This window comes from Macroventuria anomochaeta (assembly GCF_010093625.1).
Source record: "Macroventuria anomochaeta strain CBS 525.71 unplaced genomic scaffold BU25scaffold_5, whole genome shotgun sequence".
NCBI classification, from domain to species: Eukaryota; Fungi; Ascomycota; class Dothideomycetes; order Pleosporales; family Didymellaceae; genus Macroventuria; species Macroventuria anomochaeta.
In genome coordinates, this window is record NW_022985366.1 from 296,315 (window position 1) to 309,984 (window position 13,670).

General features: G+C 53.0%; 6 protein-coding genes across 6 annotated transcripts; 3 read left to right on the forward strand and 3 right to left on the reverse strand.

Moving 5' to 3' along the window:
* Positions 1 to 792: 792 nt before the first annotated feature.
* On the reverse strand, positions 793 to 1,924 carry BU25DRAFT_407605 (COPI associated; the record flags this gene model as incomplete). Its single annotated transcript, XM_033705583.1, has 6 exons — positions 1,792 to 1,924; positions 1,596 to 1,670; positions 1,206 to 1,249; positions 1,069 to 1,152; positions 884 to 1,019; positions 793 to 831 (listed from the first exon to the last, which is right to left on the reverse strand). The coding sequence occupies exons 1-6, from the start codon at positions 1,809 to 1,811 to the stop codon at positions 795 to 797; spliced, it is 396 nt and encodes a 131-aa protein (XP_033565229.1). The 5' UTR covers positions 1,812 to 1,924.
* Positions 1,925 to 5,155: 3,231 nt separating this feature from the next.
* BU25DRAFT_385843 (nagb/rpia/CoA transferase-like protein) lies at positions 5,156 to 6,582 on the reverse strand. Its single transcript, XM_033704378.1, has 2 exons — positions 5,622 to 6,582; positions 5,156 to 5,573 (listed from the first exon to the last, which is right to left on the reverse strand). Exons 1-2 carry the CDS (start codon positions 6,561 to 6,563, stop codon positions 5,484 to 5,486), a joined length of 1,032 nt encoding a protein of 343 aa, XP_033565230.1. The 5' UTR covers positions 6,564 to 6,582; the 3' UTR covers positions 5,156 to 5,483.
* Positions 6,583 to 7,393: 811 nt separating this feature from the next.
* Positions 7,394 to 7,615, forward strand: BU25DRAFT_320218 (uncharacterized protein; the record flags this gene model as incomplete). Its single annotated transcript, XM_033702244.1, has 1 exon — positions 7,394 to 7,615. A coding segment is annotated over one exon (222 nt), but the record flags the coding sequence as incomplete, so codon positions are not given.
* A 980-nt stretch (positions 7,616 to 8,595) lies between these two features.
* On the forward strand, positions 8,596 to 9,807 carry BU25DRAFT_407610 (uncharacterized protein). The gene has a single exon (XM_033705584.1). It carries the CDS (start codon positions 8,779 to 8,781, stop codon positions 9,502 to 9,504), a length of 726 nt encoding a protein of 241 aa, XP_033565232.1. The 5' UTR covers positions 8,596 to 8,778; the 3' UTR covers positions 9,505 to 9,807.
* A 234-nt stretch (positions 9,808 to 10,041) lies between these two features.
* BU25DRAFT_407611 (carbohydrate-binding module family 43 protein) lies at positions 10,042 to 12,070 on the forward strand. Its single transcript, XM_033705585.1, has 2 exons — positions 10,042 to 10,414; positions 10,466 to 12,070. Exons 1-2 carry the CDS (start codon positions 10,272 to 10,274, stop codon positions 11,979 to 11,981), a joined length of 1,659 nt encoding a protein of 552 aa, XP_033565233.1. The 5' UTR covers positions 10,042 to 10,271; the 3' UTR covers positions 11,982 to 12,070.
* On the reverse strand, positions 12,070 to 13,605 carry BU25DRAFT_437612 (uncharacterized protein; the record flags this gene model as incomplete). The annotated part of the gene is made up of 2 exons (XM_033709014.1): positions 12,070 to 13,468; positions 13,511 to 13,605. The coding sequence occupies 2 exons, from the start codon at positions 13,603 to 13,605 to the stop codon at positions 12,172 to 12,174; spliced, it is 1,392 nt and encodes a 463-aa protein (XP_033565234.1). The 3' UTR covers positions 12,070 to 12,171.
* Positions 13,606 to 13,670: the final 65 nt, after the last annotated feature.

The window sequence follows — 13,670 nt, forward strand, 5'->3', positions numbered from 1 at the left end:
GTGGAAGCACTTCTGAAGATCTCTTCCACATTGCCACCGCCTGCACAGCTCGGCTGTGGCAACACAAGAAAAGAAAATCTCGAACCTGTCAAGCTGCCTTTTGCAGATCTCGCAAGCCTTGCAGTTCGGCCACCTGTCAGCGGATCTGGAGCCGTTTGCCTTAGGATCCCCTATTTGAAATGCATGCAAACCCCGTCAAGAGTGTTGTAGACATTAGTTCAGTCACTGCGATCGATAAGTTTGTCCACGGGGTCCATATTGGGGTCCAACGACAGCACAAAAGTACGGATACGATAATCTTGTACCATATTGCGTCAGATCTTATCGCGACTCAGGGATCTTCGACACGGTTCGAAGGGATGCGAAATCCGATCGAGTAATTTCCGTGGGCCAATGCGCTAAGAACCAGAGCCGTAGCCTGGGCCCGTTTCATGCGAGCGCGGACACTAAGACAAGCGAGCACGTGTGGATGATTGTGTATGCTTGGATGTGTAGCAGTTATTGATGGTATACAAGAGCTCCAGGCTGTAGACCCTGTGATTAACAAGAGTCTTCCAAGCCAGCTTTCCATGCTTCCTTGAACCCTGAAATGGATCACTTACGCTGCACTAGACTATGCCGGCAGCATCTTGCCGATATCAATGGCAGTTCGCCTGGCCAGACCGGCCGCCCCATGCAACGCGTATTTTAGTACAAGAAGAAAATAACGGACAATTGCCGAGGCTCAAATGCTAGAACTTGAACGTGCATTCGAGGATTCATCGACCGCCGTCCTCGAGCACGGATTTAGGGGTTTAGACTTGCTCAGCACCCCAGCCAGCATCAGCATCGCTGTTGTTGTGTCAGTACACACCTGTCAAATTCGTCCACTACTTAGACGTACCGCATGTTCGCCGGGGGCTCGATCGAGGGAATGTACTCCAGGACGGCGTAGGCAAGACCAATAATGCCAACAATGGTACCTGGGACGATGCGGTACCAGCCGTTGCCGACGATTACGGAACCGATGAAAACGTAAACTACAAGCGGTCAGCGTGGGATGCGTAAAAGAAGTTGTGATTCACGTACATATTCCACGGCCGAGGAAGGAGAACATGAACGAGGCATAGCGAGCGACTTGCTGAGGGATCTGGAACTCTAGCAGAGCTGTGCCTGTCGAACTGTAAGCTGATAGGTCCTGTCTTGCGCTTCATGATAGCTCTTACCGGCACCGAAGATGATCAGGTAAACACCGAGAATGATGTTCGAGCTACGCAGCCTGTCAGCTTTGTCCTGCCAGTCATTGTCTCAGTCTATCTTGCAAGGTTCCACTCCTTCTTCTTGCAACTACACTGCGCAACCGTTCGCAGAGGCTATCTCTTGCTTTTGTGCATTTCCAGAGACGTCATTCGTTGGCTGCTTTACGTTGGTGAAAGGTTGCAATCCCTCGCACACCTTGCCAAGTCGATCAACCACCCCTCAATTCTGATTGCCTTCCCAGCTCTCTATATCCTATGTCTAGGAACCAGAAGCGCAATTTGCGGCGGTGCGGTTTGGACGTGCGGTTGGCGTAGGCGCGATTGTTGGGATGAAACCTTCTGAACAGGTGTACTCACAAATCGTTGAAAGGGAACAATTTCGCAACACCGCCAAGAACAATGAAGGCGGCGACGGCGAAGTTCACCATGCGACTGCTAAGTGTCAGTTGTGCGATGCTCAAAGCCAATGGCAGTAGAAGATACTGCTGCCTGGCACAGAGCTCAAGCATGGTCGAGCTCAAGTTTGGTCGAGCTCCAGGGTCGCAGTACATACAAGATATCGGAGAAGTCCATGTTGGAGCTGGAGAGGTGTGGATACCGCAGTTTGGCGACCGGTTATAGAAGCTTCGCGGAGAGATGACGGGGTGTCTGGAGATGGGATGGGTGATGCTTGACTGCTGTTAAGGTTGCGACGCTGCGCGCGGAGCTGTGATGTGGAAAGCCAAGCTTCCTCCGAAACGGACGTCATTGCTGCCACGACGCCTCATTGGCTGCACATTACCAGACCGAATCTCCTCATCTGCGTCCCTACCATCCCACTACAATATTATGGATTGTCTATGACCTGGCAAAGGGACGTATAACGGTACGTTATCATTGATGGTCTCCAACATGACGGGTTGAGGCCCAGTTGTATTGCGCTGGCGGTTAGCAGGCTGCATCGTCGGCCGCACTTGCGAATGCCTGCATCGGCGTCGCAGCAGCCATGGTCTGCTGTCTCCAAGGTCTTAAAGACACACGCTGAACACTAACACTTTCGCATACGAGTCACTATGGAGGAACTGTCGTCGTTTTGTGCAATAACCCTCTCACAGGAGACTGCCCATCAATTTGATCACCGACTTTGGTTTCCCGCGTCGCCTCAACCGCAGACTGTCAAGCAAGTTTCCAGAATGTTATTCTGCCTACACACTCTGCCGCCCAGGTCTATGGCTGCTCATTCTGCCGCTTCATATATTCAGCGATACTCGATGGCAATGTTAAGGAACAACATGATCTGCGAGCCGAGGATATCGAATCTGACCTGGAATGGGTGAAGAATAGGCGTATACTCCCGAAAGAAGACGCTGATACATCATCGACCCGACGATTGCGCATTTTTTCTGTCAACGACAGACTGAAGGATGCGTACTTGGTGCTTATGGCTCCTACAAATTCAAGCGAGCAATTCCTCAAAAGGAGGGTCGATCTTTCTTCAATCGATATGCGAAGAGCCCGTTCATGGCTTATCGAGTGTGAGGAGCACCACGAGGGATGTTATGAGAACCTATATTTTTCCGTTGTGGAAGCCCTGTACCAAAACCCTTCGTTCCGGGTGACTGACGTGGAGAACGAATGTGTTGTATAATCTGGATGATAGCCATTCTTCGCCCTGCGCTACTGCTTGGGAAGTACAGCGCAGGACACAACTACAAGATCGACATTCGCTGAAGTATCAACCCCCGGTGGACTCGGCCCAACAAATTCAAATATACCTCAAACTGTCAAAGATGCCATGTAATTAACCAAACGCTTAGGTTATAGATATCTCCGGGTCGACCGCTACTGCATCGTGCAAGATGACAAAGATGATTGGGCCGCGATGGTCACAGCTATGGACAGTGTCTACAATCTCGCAATATTGACGATATGCGCTGCAGATGGCGAAACACGGTTTGGGATACCCGTAACTACGGAGCATAGTAGGAACTTTCGTCAGTCTATCAGAAGGTATGACAGGAGCATGGAACTGATGGTCTCTTTACCCGCTGAACACTTCATCAAAGAAAGTCAGTGGAACACCTGAGCCTGGACTTTTCAGGAACGCCTTTGCGTCCGGAGATGCCTGATCTCTGTCAGCGGTCGCGATTTCTACCAATGCCGGTATTCGATCATGTGTGAGGACCTCCACACGGAAGACAGCTCGACTTCCAGAGGTCCACAGACATAGTCTCTGAATCTGAAAGACGCCCCAGGTTGAATTTTCTCAGGAACCCGGTACGACAATATACTAAGAGTGCGGAACTCTTCACACAGAGGAAGACAACGTTCCTTAGGGACAAGATGCCTGCGTTCTCCGCCATAGAGACCCTGTTGAGCGAAAATATGAACTCTGACTTCAGAGCCGGCTTACCAAGTTCGTGTTTCGATTTCGCCCTGCTCTGGACTCCGAGAGTGCCTCTAGTTACAAACCCTGAATAACTATCATGGTCATGGTGTGGTTGGAATGAGGCCATGGAATATTCCTATTCGACATTGGAAGGTGTACTTGTCAACCTCCAGGAATGGCTCTCATCACGCACCTGGATTGCCTGGCACGCCAGAGCCGTTTCTAGTGCACACGGTCCCATCTGGGATGGAAGAAGAAATGGCATTCCGGGTCGTTGGGGAGGGTACACACAATCCAAGAACGGCGTTTTCGGTAACCGCATATCGATTACGAATGCCTATCCGAAACCTTCGCAACTGCTAAAGCAACTGGGACGAGATTTCGATCAACGCTTGGTCTTACAATTCTCCACCCATGCGGTCTACTTCGCGATCGACCCCGCCCCGCGCGTCAGAACCTCGAGTACGGAGATGCATCCGAAACCACACTAGTATAGTCTCTCAGATGTAGAGGGAGACTGGTGTGGGACAGCATTACTATCGCAAGACTGGGTTTCCGAGATGAACGACAGGGCATACCAACTCATCGCGATATCTGAAGCCAGGAATTTTAGTTCCGAAGAACACGACAGCTGGACATTCTATGGGCTCAGAGATCGAGTCGACTCGCATTGAGGCCTCTACTACGTTCTATTCATTGTCACTGATAAGCACGGGGTGTCCGAGCGAATAGGGCTTGGGAAGGCTTTCAAAGACGCTTTTAAGAAACCTCACCAGCCAGGCTACTTCTGGAAAGAGTTCTTACTGAAATAAGAGGTCACTTCTTGTATGTATTTCAACATGTACTTCAAATAGTAAGATCCTACGCTCACATCCACACCTCATAGTCTACCATAAATGGAGACACGGGGTGCAATGCTGGCAAAAGAGGTGGGAAACTTGGCACCACCATCTCTTCGCAGAAAAACCTATCTGCAGCCCGCCGAACAGGTTGTGAAGAGTTGCGCGCACCACGGTTACAAGCGCGACGAAACTGCAAAACGCTGGCAAGTATTGATCTGCGACGCGATCAAGTCTCCGAGAATAAGAGAACAGCGGGCTGAGGAAAAGAAGCCAAGTTCTGGACAGTAGCTGGCAAAGCCGCCGGCAAATCCGTGGGTTGGTCAAGGTGTGCAGAGCGCTTGCAGTACGAACAAGCTGCAGCGTCATGGTCGAAACAACTGTGCTAAAGGAACTCTTTCCAATCAAGTATGTGCTCGGATCCGGGTGTTGGAGAAGAGACGTCGCTGATCCATGTTGTGCGCTCTACGATAAGACTGTTGTATGGCTCTATTATTGGGGTTGGTTTGGTGTCTTTGAGAAGTTGGTGGTAAGTTTGTTCGTGTTCGTGCATTGTAGTGGTCGGACTCATTGTGTCAGTGCTGTTCTGCTTGGCAAAGTCCTCGGAGGGACATCTGCTGGGTTGTCGTTTATACAGTAAGAGTTGTTGAGTGTCATCACGTATATGTATTCCTTGAATGTTGGTATTTCCATAATCTCATTGAAGTACTGCTGGGTATCTTGCGTCATCATAGCCATAAACGTAACCTGCCGTCACCGTAGCGCCCTACTACTCGCTCAGCGCGTCCTCTACACTCGGTCGTTTGCGTGGCAGCGCCTCCACCTCTATGGCTGGTCGAGCGCATCGCCGTCCCAAACATGACTCTTCTCCTCGGTGCTGCTGCGATTCTTGCTGTGCGGGCACCGAGTGCTCGGGCGCGGGAATGCATTATTGAGCGGCCTACATGACATGTGAGTACTTATCAGCAGCATCGGGCATGACGGATGCGAAGGGGTAAGAAATCAATGCAAGTCAGGAAGTCTGTGCTCAGGGAGGGCTCAGAACCAGATCTTGATCAACTCTTCCGAGACTGCGGACGGTGTGAGTACGCCAGACTCTGTGATGATTCCAGAGATCAGGTCAGGAGGCTAATCGAAGTGTCAGCAAAGCGCCTATTGTGGAAACATCATACGTACCGTAAAGTCAACAGCGTCCTGAGCGTTCAACCCTGTCGACGCGTGCTTCAGGGTCATGTCTGCGATTCCCTCGTCCACTGCGTCCTTGCCATCGGACTTGCTCGTCTTTGGGTCATCCGTGACCTTGAAGTCAAGTACCTTCTGCTCAATCGGCAGATCGAACTGGCTCAGCGGGTACAGCCTGACGAACTTATGGCTTTCGGCGACCACGTAGAATGGCTTGCCCTTGCTCTTGGCCAACAGACCCATCTGGTATGTTCCCATGCGTGAGATGATACCTCCGTTCTCGACGACGCCTTCTGCACCCACAATAACCATATCGACCTTGCCCAGCGAGTATGCTACTGCTGAATTCGAAATAGTAGCAACAGGGACGTTGTGTGCGCGCAAATCGGATACAGTTTGGTCGCCCTCATTTGCGTCAGACGAGCGTGACGACGGTACTACATAGACCACTCTAAAGCGAATAGTGCTGGACTCGGCTGCCCTTCTCAGCAGTGCACCCACAACACGCGATCCACCGTTTGTAAGCACGGTGGCCCCATCACGAATGAAGTGCTTGCCAAAGCTGGCAATCTTCTCTCGGCTCTGCTTGGCCCGCTCTACGAACAGCTTGCCGTTGGAGAGTAGGTGGTTGCGTATCGCACGGAAATCGTCGTCAGGGCCGAGGTTCAGGCTTGCTGGGCGGTTGAGAGTGGTGATGAGGTAACGTTGGAACAGATCGGTGCCAGCAGAGAGCGAGATAGGGTTCGCGATCGAGGCCTTCAGGGCGGCGGTATGGCGTTCGAGAAGGTCGAGGGTTTCGGCGACGGTCGATACTGAGCTCTGTGCGATAGCTTCCACGAGGGCTTCAATAGCCGCGACGGGCATAGTAAGCTCTGGGTCGTCATTGAGAATGCGACGATATGTCAACACGATGTCGAAGTCTGAGTTTGCAGTCATTTTGGCAGGTTGTCGAATGTGAACGTTTACTATCACACCTTCCAAAAGTTTTGGAGGGGTCTTACGATGAGAGTCATTGCCAAGCATTCTCCCCACATCCACCCATGCACCGCTCGAGTCCTCCCACCATGACTAACGGTCGACGCACTGAAACAATGCTCGCGAAACCCAGCAATGGTTCCAGAAGGCTGCACTGTACTTACCCATGACCAACTGAAGGCATGCACTGCGCGTTGAGCTTTAGGCAGACAGCATTCGAACCCACTCATTGCGCCAACGACCACACGTGGCTGGAGGCATTCACGCCGAACCTCTGCTCATCCACGCGTGGGGCACAACGGAGTACGAGGCATAGCAAAGAGCTTGGCTACCACCTCCATGTTTCGAAAATAATCAGTATGGAGATTTACTTACTTCTCCAGGTATGCCAAGTTGCTTCTTCACATATTGCGTCGCACAATGGCTCCCCACGGGATTTGCGACATGTCATTTCAGACACCTCAAGTACTTAAGAGCCAGGCACATACAACCCTATCGGCGAACCTGCATGCATGTTGTTGAGCCTCACCCACCGACTACTCCGGTTACAATTGCGCTAGTTCACCGTATACCCACAATTCGGCGCGCTTGCTTCACTTTCGAAACTACGTAACTTGCGAGAATCTGCACAAAGCCCCTCACTTCGATAAGAACACTCTCTGTTGACTTCTCTTGACTCACTCAGCCCATCACCTTCACCCTCAAACTCAACTATCCACCACAAAATCACCTCTCCAACTACAAGACAACAACGACACTCCACCAAGACTATCTTCAGACCTTCCGGAACCATGCCGTACATCATCAACGTACCAGAAATGCCCCGCCCCTACATCACCAACAACCCCGCAATCTACATGGACTGTCTTTCCTGGGGCTGGCACTGCGAGTCGCGGCCGTTCTCAGACTCTTACTGCAAAGCAACCATCAAGCGAGAGGAAGCGAGGTACGAACTCGACAGGAGAGCTGAACAGCTGGAGAAGTATTGGTCAGAGGGTGTCGCTCGCCGAGAACACGCCAAAAGATCGATGTCCATCGCCAACCTGGGAATCATGAAGTCGCTCAAGCCGTTCCAGGGATTCGGGAGACACACGAAGCACGACTCAGTGGTTAGCGTGGCGGTGGTGGAACTGTGTTCAGATGTCGAGGATGTTGAGTTGAGCGACTAAGCACATTCATCAGGTGTTGGGGACTTTCCATTCGAGTGACGATATTTGCAACGACGAACGAAATGATTTACGATACCTCCTCTTCTCTAGATCTAGACTTCACCAACAACCTTCTTCCTTTACCTCACAACTTCTCTCCTTGCGTGCAGAGCAAACTTATTCGGTTTGATAAGTGATTCCTTGAAGGGTCCACATTTACCATGGTACGCAAGAGGTACCTCCTCACTATAATCACAAATGCAATAGCACCCCCCAGGAGCGTGCAAGAGCTGTTCGAGAGCCAGCAGCACTCACTTCCTTGTGCATGAGCGGCACTTATACTTGCAGGATACACAAAACTTCCCAGGCTTCCACCTCACCTACTGACAGGTTTGGGCTCGCTGAGCGACCATGAAGACAGCGACAGACTACACGGACGCCGAGATGATACCAGCTCCTCTGCGAATATCAAAATCTGGACTGAAGACCACAGCACAGGTGGCGCAACCCCCAGAGAACAGCAAACACCACGGCAAAACAGCAAGCTTCGACATCGATGCACTTATGGAGGGTGTAAACAAGCTGGACATAGAACTCCGTGACTCCATGGTACAGATTATCAATACTGCCAGGGCACCAACCAACTTCGAGCGTTCTATTGCAGAAGCGCAACCACGCACCACACCAGCCCTGACAGCTTCGTCTGGAGGCACGCACGATCTCGAAGTTGACACACACATCGAAGTCATCACAAGATTGAACCCAGAGCTTTGCGATTCGGTATACCAGTTCATTAGCGATATCTGCCCAGCAGCAGACAATGAACTTGCCAAGAGTTTCAACCAAGCAAAGATACAAGCCATGATCATACTCGACAAATTGCAATACCCAAACCCGGACGTAGGCATGAACAGTGAGCACCAGGTACAATGCGTTGGAATACTGGATGAACTGGTGAGGCTTTCCACACACAGTCCTGCCATCATTACTGTTTCCACGGGTTGCTGACCGAGAGCAAGATCGCCCTAATGTCTACGGGATCCATTGAAAATCCAAAAGAGCACAACGATGTTGTTGGAGATATAAGGAATTCGTCTTGTCGGAACGGCGTGGAGATGACCGGTGAGTCGAACGGTTCCAAGAAGCAGACCTCGATCAACCCTCACTACACTCGTTATTCTCAAGAAACCGATCTAACGGGCGGTCAAAGCCGTTCTTATACCAATGAAGATGAAGACTTCACAACTCAGGTACCTCATCCGATTGTGTATAGGATGCCAGGCCCTGACATCTTCGCAAGCTTCACTCTACGCAGCGAGGTCATGGAAGCAACAGCCCCTCCATCCACGGTCAACAACCTCCCTCGCACATTTACAAGCCCTGGAGGTACTCTACGCTCAGTCAACCTCCAAGAACTGGAGACTAGAACAGACCACTTGACAAATAGTTACTCTGCCCACCCGATATCCACCCAGCCATCTTGGCCAACAGCGAAGAGCCTGTCTGCTCCGCAAGTCGAGCTGTTGCAGTACTGGGCGCCCGCAGATATCGTCTTCGAAGATGGAAACGACGATGTCACCCGTGACCATTTGAACAACTCTCGATCCGATGCTTCTCAACCCCTACTCAGTACTATTACTACACTCAAGAAGCCACAGCGACTTCTCCGTGCACGAAAACTGGAGCCATCGACGAAGCTGCCGGGGAACAGGGACGCGTGGTGGGAGGCTGAGAGCTCCCCAAAAAAGGTTTAGGAAGCAATTGAGTCGACTGAGGACCTCCAGCAGCGAAGTTGTCAATACGATGATCAGGTGCCAGGACAAGCACTGCGGTTCATGAGACTCGGGGTCCTTGAATATTAGATGTACTTTTGAAGGCGGTTTGATCCCTGTTCTCTGATGGAAAAGTAATTTCTTCGTGTGCTGCGCCTCACTCTGTCGATGTCAATATCCCGTCTTCATGGCTCGAAAATGGCTCAATCGGGAAGACCATGCATCCTTGCATGTGCGATACGAGGTGTGTGAACCGGTGGGGAGCCAGCTGGGCATCTGCACAGCATTCAAACCTGCGCACAGCTCTGCGAGATGGGGTCTCTTGACAAGATATGCATCACACACTGAAGTAAACAAAGAGCGCAAAATTTAACGTGCAGTCGTCAACCTCATGACGGAAATAAACATCGCGTCCCCAAAACGGCAACGTCGGCCGCGCTATCGACAAACCGGTCGGTCCAGCCCCGCAATTGCATTCTAGTCCTCGTCATCCAGCAACAACCACATACCAACGCGTACGCCACCCCGGCAAGCTGGTGTCAGCGGAGCCATGCGATGAGCGTATTGACAGATAGTACCTGCAGCCACCGCGCGGCCGGCAGAACACGCGAGTGTACAAAGTCCCGGAACTTCCGGTTTCCTCCCTTGCTTCATCCTCTCCACAGCCAAGCCTCATCTTGAATACCAAGCTTGAGCTATAAAGCTTCATCCCTCGTTTGACAGCTTGCTATCGCTTATTTTATGGCAACATGAAGTTTGCTGGTGGTTTTGTAGGCCTTGGTGCCGTCGCTGCGACGCTGTTGGGCAGTGTTTCGGCGGCGAGCTACGACGACATTCCTGAGATTGAGGTCTATGGACAGCACTTCTTCTACACGAACAACGGTTCGCAATTGTACGCTTAAACTTCTTGAGATGACCGGAAACAACGCTAACAATGCTTCAGCTACCTCAAAGGTGTCGCGTACCAGCAGAACTACTCGCCCAATGGTTCTACCAGCTCCAACACCACCTACACTGACCCGTTGGCCGATGGCGATGCTTGCAGGCGAGACATCCCCTACCTGAAACAGATCTACACCAACATTCTGCGAGTGTATGCCATTGATCCGACTAAGGACCACGATGACTGCATGGCGCAATTGGCCTCGGCGGACATTTATGTTGTAGCTGACCTGGGCGAGCCCGGCACATCGATCGAGTCGAACGACCCTGAGTGGGATGTCACCATGTACCAGCGCTACACCAGCGTCATCGATGCACTTTCTAAGTACAAGAACGTCGTCGGCTTCTTCGCTGGTAATGAGAACGTCAGCTCAGCCAACCAGACGGCCGCCGCAGCTTTCGTTAAGGCAGCCGTACGCGATGCTAAGGGTTACATCTCTGCGCAGAACTACCGCAAGACGCTCGGTGTAGGCTATGCAACAGCTGATGTGCCCACTCGCGATGAGCTGGCACACTACTTCGCCTGCGAGCCTGGTAACACTGGCAATTCTACTCAGATCGACTTCTGGGGCTACAACGTTTATTCGTGGTGCGGAGACAGCAGCTACTCAGCCTCTTCGTATGGCGAGCGTGTTGACTTCTTCTCCGACTACCCGGTCCCCGTCTTCTTCGCTGAGTACGGTTGTATCGAGGGCGTCGACGGTGGCGCCACGCACCGCCCTTTCACAGAGGTGCAAGTCCTCTTCGGCAACATGACGAGTGTCTTCTCTGGAGGTATCGTCTACGAATGGTTCATGGGCGCTAACGACTATGGTCTTGTCGAGCTCACCTCGAACGATGCCTCCGTATCCCCCTACCCCGATTTCACCTCCCTGCAATCTCAGCTCGCCTCCGTCAGCCCAACAATCACCCAGCGCAGCGCCTACACGCCTTCCAACTCCGCGCCCGCATGCCCCACCGTCGGATCCAGCTGGCAAGCCTCAGCCTCGCCCCTTCCTCCCAGCCCGAACAGCCAGCTCTGCTCCTGCATGGCCGCCTCACTGCAGTGCAACATCAAATCCACCAACGAGGATGACTACGCCGATGTCTTCGACTACATCTGCGGCGCGAACGAAGACTTCTGCGCCGGCATCTCCCGCAACGCTACTACCGGCACCTACGGCGGCTACTCTGGCTGCGACCCCAAGGACCAGCTTGCCTGGGTCGCCAACCAGTACTACCTTGGCAACGACAAGAGCAGCTCTGCATGCGGCTTCAGCGGTATGGCGACAATCCAGACTGCTGCGACGGCGAGCACGTGCTCGAGTCTTTTGCAGGCGGTTGGTACGGCGGGGACTGGGACTGCTGCTAGTCCGACTGGAAAGGGAACCGCGGGTGCTACGGGTGCGTCCGGCTCGTCGTCGAAGGGTGCGGCTGCTGGGTTCAATGGACCGAAGGCGGTTGAGCATGGTGGGTTGGTTATGGGGATTTGGAGTGTTGTTGCGGCGGGTAGCTTGCTTGGTATGCTTGCGTTGTAAGCAATGGAGGAGCATTATGTGAGGGTGGAATGTAGATCTAGACACAATTTGTAGAATTTGAACAGCATATTGCGTCCCTAAGAAACATGATGCATTTTGTGTTTTTCCTACTACTCTTACATGTTATACAACATCTCCTCCTGTGGGTATCGTGCATATTGTGCAGTAAATGTAACTCACCTCGAAGCTTCTATCGTCCCAGGCCAACAGTGTGCAACCTCCGCATCTGCCCTCGCATCTGCCCTCGCATCTGCTTAGCAGTGCCAACCTCAGCTGCATCCGGGAACACATCTCCAGCCGAAGCTTTCGGTCTGCGAAACTGCTGCACCGGCGATGCAGGCTCCTGCGCTGGCGGCGCCGCCTCACTTCCCTTTACCTCTCTGACATTCTTCGCCCTCTCTTCCGCGTCCTCCCCGTCCAAATCCTCCAAATCCTCCAAATCCCTCTCCACCTCCCTCAACACCTCATCCGCCGACCTCTCCTCCCTCTTCTTCGTCCGCAATACCCCGCCCCACAGCGTCTCCAGATCGGTCTCCGCCCGCTTCTCCTCGGTGAACATCTGCACCACGATATTAACACCAGGCTTGACCTCCCTAAACCCAACAAACTCCTGCACGTCATCGCCCGGCATGTGCAGATCGTCCGGATGCGCCTCGACTTTGCTCAGCGTGCAGCATATCCAGCCCGTGCGGATGCCGTCGTCTATGTTGCCTTCGGGCATCGCGCCGCCGACGTTGGCGAGCATGCGCATCCGCTTTGCCTTCCGCCTCAACTTGATTTTCAACTCGTTGCGGCCGAGCAGGCCGGCTGCGTTCGCTTTGAGCCCGTGTTCGCGCCGCAGCCAGCGCGCGAATCGGTCCGCTGCGACGTGCAAGTGCCGTTCTGAGCGCGCGGTTGCGATGATCATGATCAGTTTGGGGCCGAGTGCGGGCGGGGGGTCGAGGTCGCGTAGGTCGAGCAGGCTGAGGTCGTCGAGGCCGGCTGTGACGGCGATGTATTCGAGGAGTTCTGGCAGGATGGGCGGGGGGTTGACGGGCAGGTCTGGGATCTCGGCGGCTTGGACGGGGGCGCGCGGGACGGATTGCTGCTTCAGATACCATGGGATGGTCGCAGCTGCTGTGGACGGTGTGGAAGGTGTGGAAGGTGTGGGATGTGCATCGCCTGGGGACTCGGTGATTGCGCCTGAGGCGCGTGGGGGCTCGATGGCGTCTTCTGCCGCAACAACGGGTTCTTGTGTGTTGACTTTGGTTTCGACGGGGTCTTTGGCGTCTAGGAAAGCGAATTCTGGGTCGGGGTTTGCCGGGTCTTGCTTGTCCTTCCGGCGTGGTATGCTTGTGCTGAAGGTGCTTCTCGAGGCTCTCTGCGAAGCCGTGCTGGCGGTCCAAGCGGCGCGAGTCTTCAGGCCATTGGAGGCTGACAAGGGCGTGCGTGTCCTCCGCACAGCACCTCTGCAAGCATTGCAAACAAATCTTGACGGTCCCGACATACTGACGCTCAATGGATGTGATCGTCGACGCTGGCGAACGCACGAGACTTTCTTGAACTCAATCGGCGTTTGACGCGCAAACCGCCGACGATGCGCCTGGGCACGTGATGATAAGATAGCGGGAGGGGCGACAGTCATCACCGAAGCGGCTCGAAAAAAGTTGGTGGGGGGTTTGGTGCATTTGAAAGCAGACATTTGCCCCA